We start from the raw sequence: 15,000 nt of genomic DNA on the forward strand, positions 1-15,000 counted from the left end.
AAAGCATGCACCACACTGAGGGCAAGAAACAAGCAAGCAGCGTTTTGGTTGGTAGACTCCGAGACAAACCACTATCCACCTGCTACCTAGGTTAGCACAGTGGTTCCCAAACTTTCCAGCGCAGCGACCCACTACACCCTCCTAGGTGGGTCACAACACTGTTGGCTGGAATGACTTACCTGGAGCCCCTGAGGCCTCTTCCGGGTTGCGCCAGGCAGACAACCCGACAACCCCTCTATCGGCTCAGAAGGGCCTGCAGAAGCATCTGGAAGCTACGTCCAGTCAAACTGGAAGTTGCCTTTGAAAACTAGAAGTACCTTCCAGATGCTTCTGCTGGACATTCTAAGGCCCATGAAGGTCAACTGAGTTGGTTTCTGGTCAGGCATGACCTGGAAGAGACCTCTGGAGGCTCCTTGTAAGTCATTCCAGCCAAAAGCATTGCAGAACCTTCTGGAATGGCTCTGGTTTGGAGCCAAATGGTCTTGGGGGTGGGCAGGAGGGCTCACGACCCACATTTTGGGGAACAAAATGGAGAAAAAAATAAGCAGATCCTGAAACCTCTCTCTCTTTCTTTCCCCACCCTCATCCCGGCCTGCTTTCCTCTGATTCACTTCGGTTATGGTAACAGAATACAGTCAGTTCTGTATTACTGTATTATATTCCTGTATTCCTAGCCCCATTGATCCTGTATTCCTATGGGACCAATGGGGTCAGGTGCAAGGGATTACCCTAGGGAGAAAGAGGTACCTTACCTGCCATCAAAATAATCCAACAGAGAGCCTCAGGAAGCCAGCAGAATGCAGCAGAAGGAGCCAAAATACCTCTGAATGCTGCAGAGAACTTCTGGAGGCTGCAGGGACCTTCAGAATGTCACCTGCGACCAGTACGGACCCCTTTAAAATGGCCGATGGAAGCTTCCGCCGGCCATTTTAAAGGGGTCTGCGCTGGTTGCAGGTGCCGTTCTGAAGGTCCCTGCAGCCTCCAGAAGGTCTCTGCATAGCAGATAACGAGAACAGAGGCACAGGTAATGAGAGAAGGTAGCAGTTCTGCCCCTCAGAGATAAACAAAATTGCAGATAGAGAATTTACATATAAAGAGAACTGACTGTAACCTAAAATGTCCTTCTGCATTAAACAAACCAGAGACCTGCAGCCACAAAGGAAGGACGAAAACGAACGTCAAAAGACAGCTATTACAGCCATGTGGATATTTAATGGGATTTGACACACACCTGTGTAATGGATGACAAATCCCGTGTTGCTGACGGAGGCGTCACTCCGGAAAGCCAGGAAGAGGTTGTTGCCGCTGCTCTCAATCCTCTCCGGTAACTGGGTGTCATAGAAACTCCCAATCAGGGGGCTGAGCGAGCTCGGCCCGTCGTAGATGTGCAAGAAGTCATAACCTGGCTCCAAATTGAAGCTGAAGGATAAAGGGAGGGGAGAGAGAACACTTTATTTACTTATTACGACCAGCAGCCCTTCTATAAAAAGTTGCCATTCAGAGCGCCTTCAAAAGAGACAAAACACACATATACAAAGTGATGTACAAAACATTTTTCTTAAAAACCCTCAGATAAAAGCAATAATACATCAATACAAGTAGTAAAACATGAATAAGCATATTGGCCTGTTCTTGCAGACACCTTTTCTCCCTTGATCACACTATGGAAAATATGATTTCCTGGTTGGGGCACATGACAGCTTGTCCACAAACCAGGATGTCAAGCCAGGGTTTGGGCAGAAGGGAGTGTTTGAATCCACTGCCCCGGGGCTCACTCCTGATCCTCCAAAGCAATGGTTTGGAGGATAATTTGAGTACTATTATTTTTAGCACTTGGAAAAGCTTGTTGGGGGGGGGGGATAATTTCTACCTGTCAGTGGGAGAAGCCCAAAGATATTTCCTGATGGATCTCTCTGGGAAGAGACATGGAGAGGTCAAAGCATTCCATGGAGAGGTAAACTGCCTCCCCTCACCTCCAAGAAGTCTCTACTACATAACTTCATTGATTTCAATTTGGAAAATGAGAAGTGGTGGTGGAGGAGAAATGGAGCAAGACAGCACTCTCACATAATACCAGAACCAGGGGACATCCACTAAAATTGAGTGTTGGGCGGGTTAGGACAGACAAAAGAAAATATTTCTTTACTCAGCGTGTGGTCGGTCTGTGGAACTCCTTGCCACAGGATGTGGTGCTGGCGTCTAGCCTAGACGCCTTTAAAAGGGGATTGGACGAGTTTCTGGAGGAAAAATCCATTATGGGGTACAAGCCATGATGTGTATGCGCAACCTCCTGATTTTAGGAATGGGTTAAGTCAGAATGCCAGATGTAGGGGAGAGCACCAGGACGAGGTCTCTTGTTATCTGGTGTGCTCCCTGGGGCATTTGGTGGGCCGCTGTGAGATACAGGAAGCTGGACTAGATGGGCCTATGGCCTGATCCAGTGGGGCTGTTCTTATGTTCTTATGTTCTTATGTTCTTAGCACCCCCAGATGCACAATGAATTGGGAGAATGTGAGCTGAGTATTTCAAGTGTGGCCAACACTTTCACTTTGGCATTCTGATAATAAATGCGATAAAGAAAGTTAAAATGCCCCCCTGCAGGCTTGAATTAAGCATTCGATTCTGTAGATAGGAACAGATTATCCCAAACTTCAAAGAACACACCTTGAGCAGCCAGTGCCGTTTGAGATAAGAAACTTGTGTTTAGAAATACTGTTGCAAGTCAGAGCAGTCTGTATTGGTGCACTGGCTCAGAATACCCTTGCTACCAGGAGTTAAGAGGAACACATTCTTGTCCCTTGTTTTCAAATTTTGGAACGATACCATACATGTGTTTAGGGGAATTGCCACCAGCTGGCTTTGGCTTTAGGAAATTGTTTTGCTTGGCAACGATGATATAAGCTTTGTCCTCCTACACAAAACTTGGCTCAAGGCCATTTGTCAGTTTTGGAAAACTTCTGCAAATTTGAGGGTTATGGTGGTTGAAAATCCATTTCCCAGGTGCAGCACATTGATGGCCCCACCACTGAAGAGATCCAGTCCTAGAGAAAATCACTGGAGGGGTTGTCCTCAACACATGGAGGTTTGAAAATGGTATTCATGTTATAGAGCTGAACACCCTTCCCAAAGTCCTTAAATTCTGGAGAAACCAGGACAAAGATGTGACTCTTAACAACTGAAAGCTAAGTCTGCCCTCGCTTTTTATATGGGACTACAATTTGGAGGTATTAAAAGCTTTGAGTTTTGAATAGGTTCAAAGCCACAGCTAGAAAACTATATGGGGCTCCTGGAGATTGTTCTGAAAATCCGCCTGTATAATTCAACCATGATGGTGGTTCCAAAATTTCTTCTTCTCAGCCTCTCAGCCTCTTCTTCTCAGCTCATGTGTATTTGGGGCAATAAAAGAAGCAAAACGGAAAACTCTGACAAGCCAGGCAAAATTTGGAAGATCAACACAGAAGAATCAAACACTGGTGCTGATCTACAGAAGATAATAATAATAATAATAATAATAATAATAATAATAATAATAATAATAATAATAATAATAATAATAATAACTTTATTTCTACCCCGCCTTTCTCCCCGAAGGGACTCAAGGCGGCTTACAACATATTAAAAACAATTTAAAAAACAAATAAAAACATATTAACACATACTAAAAACAGCAGTCAGAGTAAAAATAGGTAAAAAGAGCATAGAGCAGCAGCAAGTCATAAAAGAATCAGGCCTGTAAAAAATATTAAAAGATGTTAAAAAGATGTTAAAAGGCCAAGAACTCAGAAGGCCTGTTTAAACAGAAGGGTCTTCAGGCCTTGCCGAAAGGTCTCAAGAGAGGGAGCCATTCTTAAGTCAAGGGGAAGGGAGTTCCATAGCGTTGGTGCCACTACTGAGAAGGCCCTATTTCTTGCAGCCGCCCCACGTACCTCCCTAGGCGGCGGCACCTTGTAAAAAGATGAGAAAATTCAGAATCTGGGGAAAGATGGATGGAATCCCTTGCTCAGAAATTATTAAACACACATGGTGCAGTCCTAACCAACTTTCTAGCACCAAGGTAAGGGCAGTGCAATGGCGAGATAAGGGAACAAACATTGCCTTACCTTGAGGAGGCCTCCATGACTACCCCCCAACTGCAGGATGCAGCACATGCCCCACTGGCATAGCTATGCCAGTGTTGGAAAGTTAGAACTGCCCCCACAGAGTGTCATGTTGATTTCCCCAGAGATAAGAACTGATGCTCTCAAATTCCGTAGTCACAAATGTTCTTTCCTAGAGGAAGGACCCAGGAGAAACAGAACTAGAAAACTTACATATGGAAGACAAGTGCAATGACGTAATCAGGAGACACTGTCAGCTTCCAGTCACACTCCTTTCCTGGGGGGTAAGGCTCTGGATAGTTGGGCGACAAGATCACCCCTGAAGGCCCAGTCAGAATCCCTCCGCAGGGAGCTGGATGAGAAAGAAAGCAGAGAAGGAAGTGGCATCCCTAAGACATCTTCCTTTCAAGCCTCTTGTTCAGGTACCTCTGCAAGGCACCTATTCCAGCAACTAGAGGAACTTATGTGATCAAGGAAATGGGTTATTACCCACCAACCATAAGATAAAATCGACATGAAAGTGATGCGTATATAATCCTATTCCCCACCAGATCCTCCATAGACAAATGTTCCTCCCAGGTCATTTTAAATAATAAGAATAAACAACTGTTCCCCAGCCAACCTACAGGACCAGAAGTGCAGTCAGTTACAGGGAAACCAGTCTTAAGAGAGGGGTTTTCATCCCGCTCTCCTGCCTACCTGCATGTCTTTTCCTATAAGAGTCCTCCACCCCCATAGGCTGGCCTTAGGGCTATTGGACCAATTTGGAGCACCCCCCCCCATGCCTGAAGGGGCCCTGTACTAGGGTGGTACCACAGCTGGTACCTCGCTCTGTAGCTCATGCACCAGCATGGAATCTTACATGCCGAAGCATCCCTCCTGCCTGGCCCTGGGTCCAATTGCTGCCTTGCCATTGCAGCTCATCCTGGTGAGTGGGGTGGTGGGGTGGTGGTGGTGTCTGCAGGGGTGCCTCCCACAAAACCATTTTCTATTAGGCCCTGCAACTCTTAAGGTCAGCCCTGCCTCCCCCTTGTCTTCTCAACACATCTTTGGGAACATGCATTTGCCAAGATAACATTTGCTTCCACTCCCCCCCCCCCCCACAGAAAGATTCCTATCTGGTTGTTGAGGGTGACAGGCCAAGTTGTTAAGTTTGCCACTCAAAGGCAAAACAAGAAAACTTCAGAAGCTGAGAGGAGAAGGGGTGAAAATGCTTCCGGACTTACTTTTAAACCAGTTTTCGAAAGAAGGGAAATTAATTAATTTCATTTGGCTGGAATAATATTTTATAAATACAAATGAAGTACAAGGAGATGACATAGACAGCCAACATTTAATTAGCCCATTAATTGAACATTTATTGCTTCAGTGTGCTCGGCGTGACAATTTTGATAAGCTGGGGATGCGCGTCTATGTGTACACATGTATATGTATGAGTTTTCTACATCCATACAAACACACACACACACACACACAGAGCTTTTGTGAGCTTCCCTAATGATTTTCTTTAGCTCAAGGACAATGCCAGGTACTCCTTTTTCGGAACCTCCGATGTCCTTGAGGGGCAGGGGGAATTATCATTCAATCAAGGCACTAGCCGGAAAAAAAATGCTGCACAACATTCAAGGGGGTCTATCTCATGACATCCTTTGTCCTTCACCATGTCCTCAGAGCAGAAGCAGGTGAACGGAGGCCTCACTGAGATGGGAAATCCCCAGAAATCAGAAATTGTAGGGGCAGCATTGCCCCTTGTGTAGCCCCCCCCGGACCCCGCTTGCGTGGCAGAATTCTGAAAGTATGAGGCTTGCAACTGCTAAGCAACAGTCCAGGGCTTTTCACAGTGAGAATTCTTGGGTCATTTCTCATCTAATTTGATCTCCAAGCCTGAAGGTAAACTGTTGCTCCTCTAAGGTTTCAGCCCAGCTCTTATCCAGAGCTCTTGCTCCACTTTGGACAGCCACATAAGCAATTGTTATATATAGCGAGCCCTTGGCATATGCAGGAGTTCTGTTCTTGGACAGCCCCCCGCCCCCATGGATGCCAAAATGATTACGGGGCTGTGGCACCTTCCTTATGAGGAAAGGCTACGGCGTTTGGGGCTCTTCAGCCTACAAAAGAGACGCCTGAGGGGGGACATGATTGAGACATACAAAATTATGCAGGGGGTGGACAGAGTGGATATGGAGAAGCTCTTTACACTCTCACATAACACCAGAACCAGGGGACATCCACTAAAATTGAGTGTTGGGAGAGTTAGGACAGACAAAAGAAAATATTTCTTTACTCAGCGTGTGGTCCGTCTGTGGAACTCCTTGCCACAGGATGTGGTGCTGGCGTCTACCCTAGACGCCTTTAAAAGGGGATTGGACAAGTTTCTGGAGGAAAAATCCATTACGGGGTACAAGCCTTGATGTGTATGCGCAACCTCCTGATTTTAGAAATGGGCTATGTCAGAATGCCAGATGCAAGGGAGGGCACCAGGATGAGGTCTCTTGTTATCTGGTGTGCTCCCTGAGGCATTTGGTGGGCTGCTGTGAGATACAGGAAGCTGGACTAGATGGGCCTATGGCCTGAGCCAGTGGGGCTGTTCTTATGTTCTTAACTACAATTCCCAGGAGGCCTTGCAGGTCTCTTGTTATCTGGTGTGCTCCCTGGGGCATTTGGTGGGCCGCTGTGAGATACAGGAAGCTGGACTAGATGGGCCTATGGCCTGATCCAGTGGGGCTGTTCTTATGTTCTTAACTACAATTCCCAGGAGGCCTTGCAGGTCTTTTGTTATCTGGTGTGCTCCCTGGGGCATTTGGTGGGCCGCTGTGAGATACAGGAAGCTGGACTAGATGGGCCTATTGCCTGATCCAGTGGGGCTGTTCTTATGTTCTTAACTACAATTCCCAGGAGGCCTTGCAGGTCTTTTGTTATCTGGTGTGCTCCCTGGGGCATTTGGTGGGCCGCTGTGAGATACAGGAAGCTGGACTAGATGGGCCTATGGCCTGATCCAGTGGGGCTGTTCTTATGTTCAAATCCACGGATAGTCAAATTTTCTTTAAGTTTTTAAACAAGTTTTTAAAAGAAAAAAAAATAGTGTCCCCTACTTTACAGGTGCAAACTGCACTCCCAGAAGCCATTTCTGGGTTGCTCTGAGGCCCATGACTTCTCCCTTGGTCCTGGTTCCCACAATGCATTCTGGGGCAACCCAGGGCCAAGGGAGAGTCGCGGGTCTCAGCCCAACCCAGAAGTGGCTTCCGGGATCACCAGCAACTGCCCCAGAGTCGGCCCCCCAGTACCCAAGGATCATCAAATTCTCAAATACCAAAGGACCACTGTACAATATCACAGCCCCATTCCTAAGACACCAGCAAGCAGTGAAGTCACCTCTAAGCTTCTGGCTTCTCCCAGTCCTGCTAGCTCTACTCGAGTCAATTCAGGCTGCAATCCTATCCACACTTACCTAGGAGTCAGCCCCATTAACTATAATGGAATTTACTTCTGAGTAGACATGCATAGGATTGCGCTCTCAGGCTTCAGATCAATCACCAGCCCCCCCTCCCCAAAGTCTTGGTGACTTGATTCAGCATATTGAAGTGGGGTCCATACCTATGCAGGTTGGGGGGTCTGGCTGCCAAAAAAACCTGTTCTCGATCTGCACACAGTTGATTTTGGCATCCCCCTGCAGTGCGTATCCAGGGTCACACTGGAAAACGATGGAGTCACCCGCTTCCTTGCTGTCACCGCTACGGCTCCCATTCTGCGGGACTCCAGGGTCATTGCAGGAGGTGGCTGTGGACACTGGAAGCAAGCAAAAGAGATGAACTGAAAGTGCAGCAGGTTCTGTACGTTAGTGCAGGTGGAACACCTCTAATCCGAAAATCTGGAATGCTCTGAAATCTGGAACTTTTTGAGAGTCTGAAACCGAGGTACATTGGTGTGCTGCGAAAGGTATGCAGGAGTTTGGACCACAGCACCTGAAAACTGCTGAAAAAAACTCTTCCGGGTTCTGTGGCTCTGTTTCCAGGGTGACTTTCAGTAGTCCCAAATTGGATCTGCTTGAGGAAGAGGGTCAGGCTATTTGTTACTACAGACAGCTGCCCTAGAAACAGAGCCCCAGAACCCAGAAAAGTCTCCCAGAAGCAACATTACAAGAGGCAAAGACCATGGAGAAGACCACAGAGGTCAATGTCCCACGAGAAGAAAAATGTCAGAAATCTCTGATTTAGAGAATGCTTGCAAGTGTTCCATGATATCTTGTAATCTTTACACAACAACCCTGTAAAGTAGGTCAGCACTATTCTTTTTCTTCACGCATTGTAGATGTGGGGCTGAGGCAAGATTTGAACTGGGAACTTTTTGTCCAATTTGCAGCTCAACTAATTAGTTGAGCTCCAGTAGCTCTTCCACCCCTTTGAGATTTTGGTAAGCATTTACCTATTGCTGCCTGGGATGTCATCAACTGTGGAGCAGTACTTGAGACCAGCAGGGAAGATTAATGCCCTAATCCTATACATGTCTACTCAGAAGCAATCCCACTCAGTTCAATGAGACTTAGGGCACAAGCCTAACCAGGTCTACTCAGAAGTAAGTCCTATTTTGTCCAACGGGGCTTACTCTCAGAAAGTGTGGTTAGGATTGCAGCCTTACTTACAGGTAAACATGCACAGGATTGCAGCCAAAATGTGAACTTTTCCTCTTATCACCTGGATGTAGAAACTTGTTCCAATCCATGGTTTTGGTTCCCCAGCAATGACGAAAATGCACTCTGCATATGCTCTAGGCCAGGGGTCTCTAAACTTTTCGGCCAAAGGGGCGCATCAAACAACTGCCATAGTGACAAGGGCCGGGAAAAAAAAAATATAAAATTTAAATAAGTACATTAGAGATGGAACTTAGATGAATAAACAAATGGGTTCAAATGTCCAGGATTTCTCCAAACACCAACAAAGCCCAAAGCACACACTTAAATGGACCCCCACTCCCCACCCCACAAGCACTACTCTGGTTGTGTTTGGTCAACTGGGCCAGAGGCTCTCAATGAATCAGAGGCTGGCCGCGGGCCGGATAGAAGCTGGCCGCGGGCCGCATCTGGCCCCTGGGCCAGGCTTTGGAGACCCCTGCTCTAGGCATATGCAGGTACTACAGCTACTTGTAGTACCAGCTACTTGTAGTACCAGCTACAAGCTGGTACTGAAAATAGGCGTTGAGAGAGCTCAGCACATTCTCACGTTAAACTCGGGGGTGCACATGCTCACACACGCTCCATCCCTGACGTCAAAAAACAACATCTGTCATGTCAGCTGGGAAAAGCTTCCAGGAATGGAGGTTCAAGGGAGCTCCGCTGAGAACAGCTGGGTACACATCCACGCACTTCCATGTTGACTTAATAAGCCGGGGCATCTGCTAATCCTACATGGCATTTCCTTGCACGCCTTTATCAAACATATGCTCTCAAACAAACTGAACCGCTGGGCCGATTTCTCTTCCAGTGAGTGACGGAGAGGAATTTCGCCTCCAGCTTTCGGGAGGCAGCGGTGAGAACCTGACCTTTGAACGAAAGAAGCAAGAAGACCTTGGGAAATCTGCGGCTCTGTGGAGTGAAAGCTCACTCTGGTTCTCTCTTAGCACAGCCTTCGGCACTAAAAATAAAGGACAGGATTCCTCTAAATCAGGAAGGGGGAATTAAGAAAATGACGTCTAGGCATGGATCTTTCACTGCATTCTGTAAGTTGGAGAAGCTCATCAGGGGGCCATCAAGAAGAAAATCAGGAAAGGCAGTTCTGCCCACCAACGGTGTAGCTGGCACCTAGAGGGAACAAAAATTTTTAACACCCTCTGGGGGCCAGATGCCCAGAAACACCCCTGGGGAGCATCTGGGAGGAATCTGTGGTGTAGGGATGCCACAGATCGGGTGTGAGAGATGGGATGTCGGAGAGGCAGTGTGTGGCCTCCTCAAGTTTCAGAAAGCCTGCCGGAGGCCTTAGAAAGGGCACTTCCAGTTTTCACAAAAATCGAAAGTGCTTTCTAGGGTCTCCAGCAGGTCTTCTGAGACTCAAAGAGGCCTCCCCAGGCCTTAGAAGGCCTGACAGAGGCCCCCGCCTGCCTCAGGATCTGCTATCAATGGTGCAGGTCCGTACCCCATCAAGATGTGATACCCTAGGCAACACACCCTTCTGACCACCCCTTAGCTACACCACTGCCACCCACTGCTGCTGAGGATCGGGTTATCAAAAACACTCCTGATTCTTGTAGGGAGCTACAGAGGCCCTAGAAGCCTGGCTTGGGCACCCTCTAAAATTTGCTGTGGATCTGGAATGCTCCCCAGCTTAAGAAATCGTGAGAAACTCATTTGTTCCTCCAGGCCTTTGCCAGGTGAAGAGAGCTGGATGTGTAGCTATATCTGCTGTCCGGGTGGGTGAGCTGTGTGTTGTCTTCAGACTCTGAAATGTTTTGGAGTTGGGATGCTTGAGGGATCAATGTTTTACATTGCAGCTGAAAGACATATTCTGCTTTCTTGGTAGCCTCAGGGTTGAGTAAGGCACCAAGCTCTGTCCACCCACTCGCATGCAATGCTCTCCTTCTCCTCTGTGTGCTGGAAAAGGAAGAGAGGAAAGGGCAAAAGAGGACACATGGAGAAGATAAGAGTGGTGGGCTTCAGATCTCTCTTTTCTAATCCTGGGAGTAGCGTATTGGTGATGTGCCTGAGTGCTGATTCCATCAACCCACATTTCAAGGGGCGGCATGTTTAACAGAAAGCACTTTTGGATGTCAACAGTGTGTTGAACTGCAAATGGACAGAGAGGAGGGATTCTGGGTCCAATTAATGCAGTGGTAGGGATATATCCCCATTCCTGCCCAACACATGCCCCCTTGCAAACACTTTTTCCCGGAATTCATAGCTAACCAGAATTCACACTTCAGGTTTATCAGCTTTTGCCACATAAAGAAACAATCAAATGAAAACATCGGAGTAGAAACCACCTTCCGGGGAATTTATGGGATCAGAACATGTAACTCTACACAGAACAAGAAAGCATTTGGCCACCCCACTCCACCCCTACCAGCCGTTCTTTTTAGACTTACCTGAAAACTGAATGGCAAAGCCCTGTTTGCTGGTGAAGAAGTCAGTGGTAAACTGGAGAACCACAGAATTGAAAGTGCTGTGGACGTCCCCGGGCAAGTTGGAACCACTGACTTCCTTCAGGAGAATCCCCTTCTCCACCGGCCCGTCCCAGATCCTCAGAACATCATGGAACTCCTCGGTGTGAAAAACCATGAAATGGAGCCTGTGTCAGATGAGGGAGGGAAGAGAAGACAAATACAGTAAGGTTACACCTGCACCGCAAAGGGAATCACTTTAAAACTGCATACGTGGATTTAAATGCCACTGATTCCCCCAAAGGACACTGGGAAGTTATGTAGGAAAGTTACAAAGGAACCGGTGCTGGGTGAAGGTGAGGACAGGATTGGCCCAACACCTCATGAGATACAATGCCAAACAGTTCTCCCCTTTTCTGATGGCACACCCAGAGGCGTAACTAGGGCAGAGCCTGAGTGGCACCTGCCCTGGGCACTACGCCAAGGGGGACATACGCAATTGCCCCTCAGGCTAGCACCCTAGTTACGGAGGAGGCATTGACAGCTCCGTGCCCCAGTTCCTTCTCCTTCGAAGGGTATCCTCCACAGGAGAAGGAATGGGGGGGGTGCAACACCTCTGCAGTGAGCACCCTTCCCCTGGGGTCATCCTGGAAGTGACTGCTGGCACAGTGTGCTGTGCCTCTTGACACACCAGCCACTGTTTCTCCCTCCCCCTGGATTCCTACAGGAATAGAGGAACGGAGCAGAAATTCTGAGGCCGGTGGTGGATGATAAAACACTCTAGCCCCTCTCTCTTCCCTCTCTTCCACCCTGTTCCTTCTACATTTTCAAATCCAGGGGAGAGGAGCAGTAGTGATGGGTGACGGTAAGCAGACAGTGGGCTTCTAGCCCAGGGGTGCTCACACTTTTTTGGCTCGAGAGCTACTTTGAAACCCAGCAAGGCCCGGAGATCTACCAGAGTTTTTTTTACAATGTTCGCGCCATCATAACATATAATATTTATGTGTACAATGTATGTTGGTGTACCTTGAGCCCCACTGAGTATAACAGAACTTACTCCCGAGTAGACATGCCTAGGATTAGGCTGTGAGGCTGCAATCCTAGCCACACTTACCTGGGAGTAAGCCCCATTGAGTACAATGGGCCTTACTCCCGGCGTTTCCTCCCAGACGTACCTGAAGGGGGGGTCGGCACTCTGCGATCTACTCATTTTGCCTCGCGATCTACCGGTAGATCGCAATCCACCTATTGAGCACCCCTGCTCTAGCCCATCTGGTGTCCAGGTAATCATCTCAGTTGGCCTCATAGATGGACTAGCCCACGGCGTGGAGGACTCTCTGCTCCCCTGCCCCCTCCCTCCATGAGGGCTCAAAGAAGCCATTTTCAATGTTTGTCCTCCTCATGGCACACTGACCTCTACGGTCTTCTCTACGGTCTTCACCTCTTCCGATGTCACTTCCAGGAGAATCTTCCAGATTTGGTGGCTCTGCTTCTACGCCAACTGTCTGTAGTAATGAATCGTCTGTCCTCTTTCCTCCGCTGACTTGGCGATTCGTTCCTACAGACAGTTGCCCTAGAAATAGAGCCGCAGAACCAAGAGTAATTTTTTTCAATGCTCAATTGCTGTGCTTCAAACTTCAGCGGCAAACCTGGTGACCAGTCATGGCTCATAATAATAATAATAATAATAATACAGGTATTTATATACCGCCTTTCTTGGTCTTTATTCAAGACTTTATTCAAGGTGGTTTACAAAGGCAGGCTTTATTTAAATCCCTTATTAAATAGGGATTTTTACAATTTGAAAGAAGGTTTTTCTTTCAAGAACCACTACATTCAGGTGTTTCATTCCGATCTGGCTTCACATTCTGGCCTCCATCCTCCCACGCTCAGAGCAGATGGAAATAGCTCGGCTTCAGCTTGTCAGCTGCTTCAAGGTCTCACGGTGCCGGTGGCCTCGAACTGGCGACCTTGCGGATGTTATCTTCAGGCAAATGGAGGCTCTACCCTCTAGACCAGACCTCCTGCCATGGCACATCAGTTGAAAATTGTTGTCTGAAGGGAGCCCAGTTCTCAGGGTTCTCTAGGGAGAGGAAATAGCCACTAAACCAGTTCAGGTCCTTAGTGTAGGTACACAACACAGGTTGAGTCTCATTATTCACAAGGCTTCCATCCCCGGAACTCATGTGGATGGCAAAAAATGCACCAAAGAAAAGCAATTTAAAAACAACAACACAAAGTCCCTTTGCTCCAGTGATTTAAAACCAGCCTTGCTGACCTTTTGAAATGCAAACAGAGGCAATCAGTCTCTCTCCAGGTGCTCAGGCCTCATTAGGAGGCAGCAATGTCTCCCTTCACCAGGAGCCCCAGCTAGCTGGAAAGAATGGAGGAAATAATCACTGTCATTTAGCCTTCATTCATGTGCTGGGAGGGGAAGGGAGAGGTTTGCCTTGTGCCTGGAGAGTGAATGATTGATGGATTGTCAGTGGGCTGCCTTCTCTTGCATTAATGACGCTATTGTTAAAGGACTGCATTCCTTTAATTTAAAGCAGGGGTCTCCAAACCCTGGCCTGGGGGCCAGATGCGGCTTGCAGCCAGCCTCTATCCAGCCCGCAGCCAGCCTCTGATTCGTTCAGAGCCTCTGGCCCAGTTGACCAAACACAACCAGAGTTGCGCTTGTGGGGTGGGGGAATAGGGGTCCATTTAAGTGTGTGCTTTGGGCTTTGTTGGTGTTTGAAGAAATCCTGGACATTTGAGCCCATTTATTCACTCACCTAGGTTCCATCTCTAATGTATTTATTTAAATTTTATATTTAACGTTTTTTCCGGCCCTCGACGCTGTGCCAGATGTTTGATGTGGCCCTTTGGCCAAAAAGTTTAAAGGGTACTTCTCATCACAGTGAGATAGAAAAATCTGTGGATAATTAAGTTATACCTGTAATCACTTGCATGACTGTCTCTCTGCAACAGTAAAAAGTAGTTTTTTAAACTGATTTCAAAGGGATGCATTTTTCCCCTTCTCCAGGGATCAGCACATTCCTTTTCATTTGCAGGGGCCATTCGTATTGAGTCAAATCCATGTATAAAAAATCAGTGTATAACAAGGTTGGACCTGTACAGGTTAAATTGGAGGGGGGGGGAATTCCTCCAAAGCATTCTTATAGTTACAGGAAATGTTTGTTCTGAAAAAGGGGGAGAAAGAACTGGATAGGGACAAGCCAGTTCAATACAAACAGACTTTTGCACGGAGAACAGATCCTGCCAATGCAGCCAGCAGCAAAAGAGCTCTGCTTGTCGGCTTTTCCAAAAGCTCTCCCTGTGCTCGAGGTGGAATGGAAAGGCTGCCTCCATCCCCTTTGTTATTAGGCCTTTTTTTCCTCCTTGTTAGGCAGTAGCAGCCGCGTGAAGGTTTTAATATTTTAATTCCATCTTCAGGATAATGGCCACTATAGCAATGCATTATAGATGTCAGGCAACGGCACAGTTATTAATTGACTGCTTTTTCAAGAGGGCCGTCGCCTCACTGGTTTATTTTATAGTTAATATGCCTGTTAGGTTTGTATTAGCGTAAAAACCTGTTCAGGGGAATGCAATAAACTATTGATTAAAAAGGGGGGTGGGGGCGGCGCGGGAAAGATAATCTGCGCCAGAGAGAGAGAGAGAACGCATGAAGGAGCTTTTGCTGTTCTTTGGCCTTCCCCAAAAACTTCTGAGCACCCATATCCCATGGAGGAAGTGCCCCCAACAGAACCCTCTGGCCACTCACAGCTCAGTCATGAGTTATCTAACGAGTATACCCACCATCTTTGTGTAAATA

The 15,000-nt window shown here is 47.5% G+C and overlaps 1 protein-coding gene across 1 annotated transcript in view; it reads right to left on the reverse strand.

Annotated features, from left to right (window-relative positions):
- Positions 1-15,000, reverse strand: part of CSMD2 (CUB and Sushi multiple domains 2) — a 594,109-nt gene that overhangs the window by 121,346 nt on the left and 457,763 nt on the right. The window contains exons 26-29 of the mRNA XM_066638160.1: positions 11,169-11,371; positions 7,692-7,883; positions 4,311-4,449; positions 1,232-1,419 (exon numbers count right to left, since the gene is read on the reverse strand). Coding sequence (XP_066494257.1) covers positions 1,232-1,419; positions 4,311-4,449; positions 7,692-7,883; positions 11,169-11,371 — 722 coding nt within the window. The remainder of the gene's footprint in view (positions 1-1,231; positions 1,420-4,310; positions 4,450-7,691; positions 7,884-11,168; positions 11,372-15,000) is intronic.

The sequence above is a fragment of the Tiliqua scincoides genome, chromosome 10 (assembly GCF_035046505.1).
Source record: "Tiliqua scincoides isolate rTilSci1 chromosome 10, rTilSci1.hap2, whole genome shotgun sequence".
NCBI classification, from domain to species: Eukaryota; Metazoa; Chordata; class Lepidosauria; order Squamata; family Scincidae; genus Tiliqua; species Tiliqua scincoides.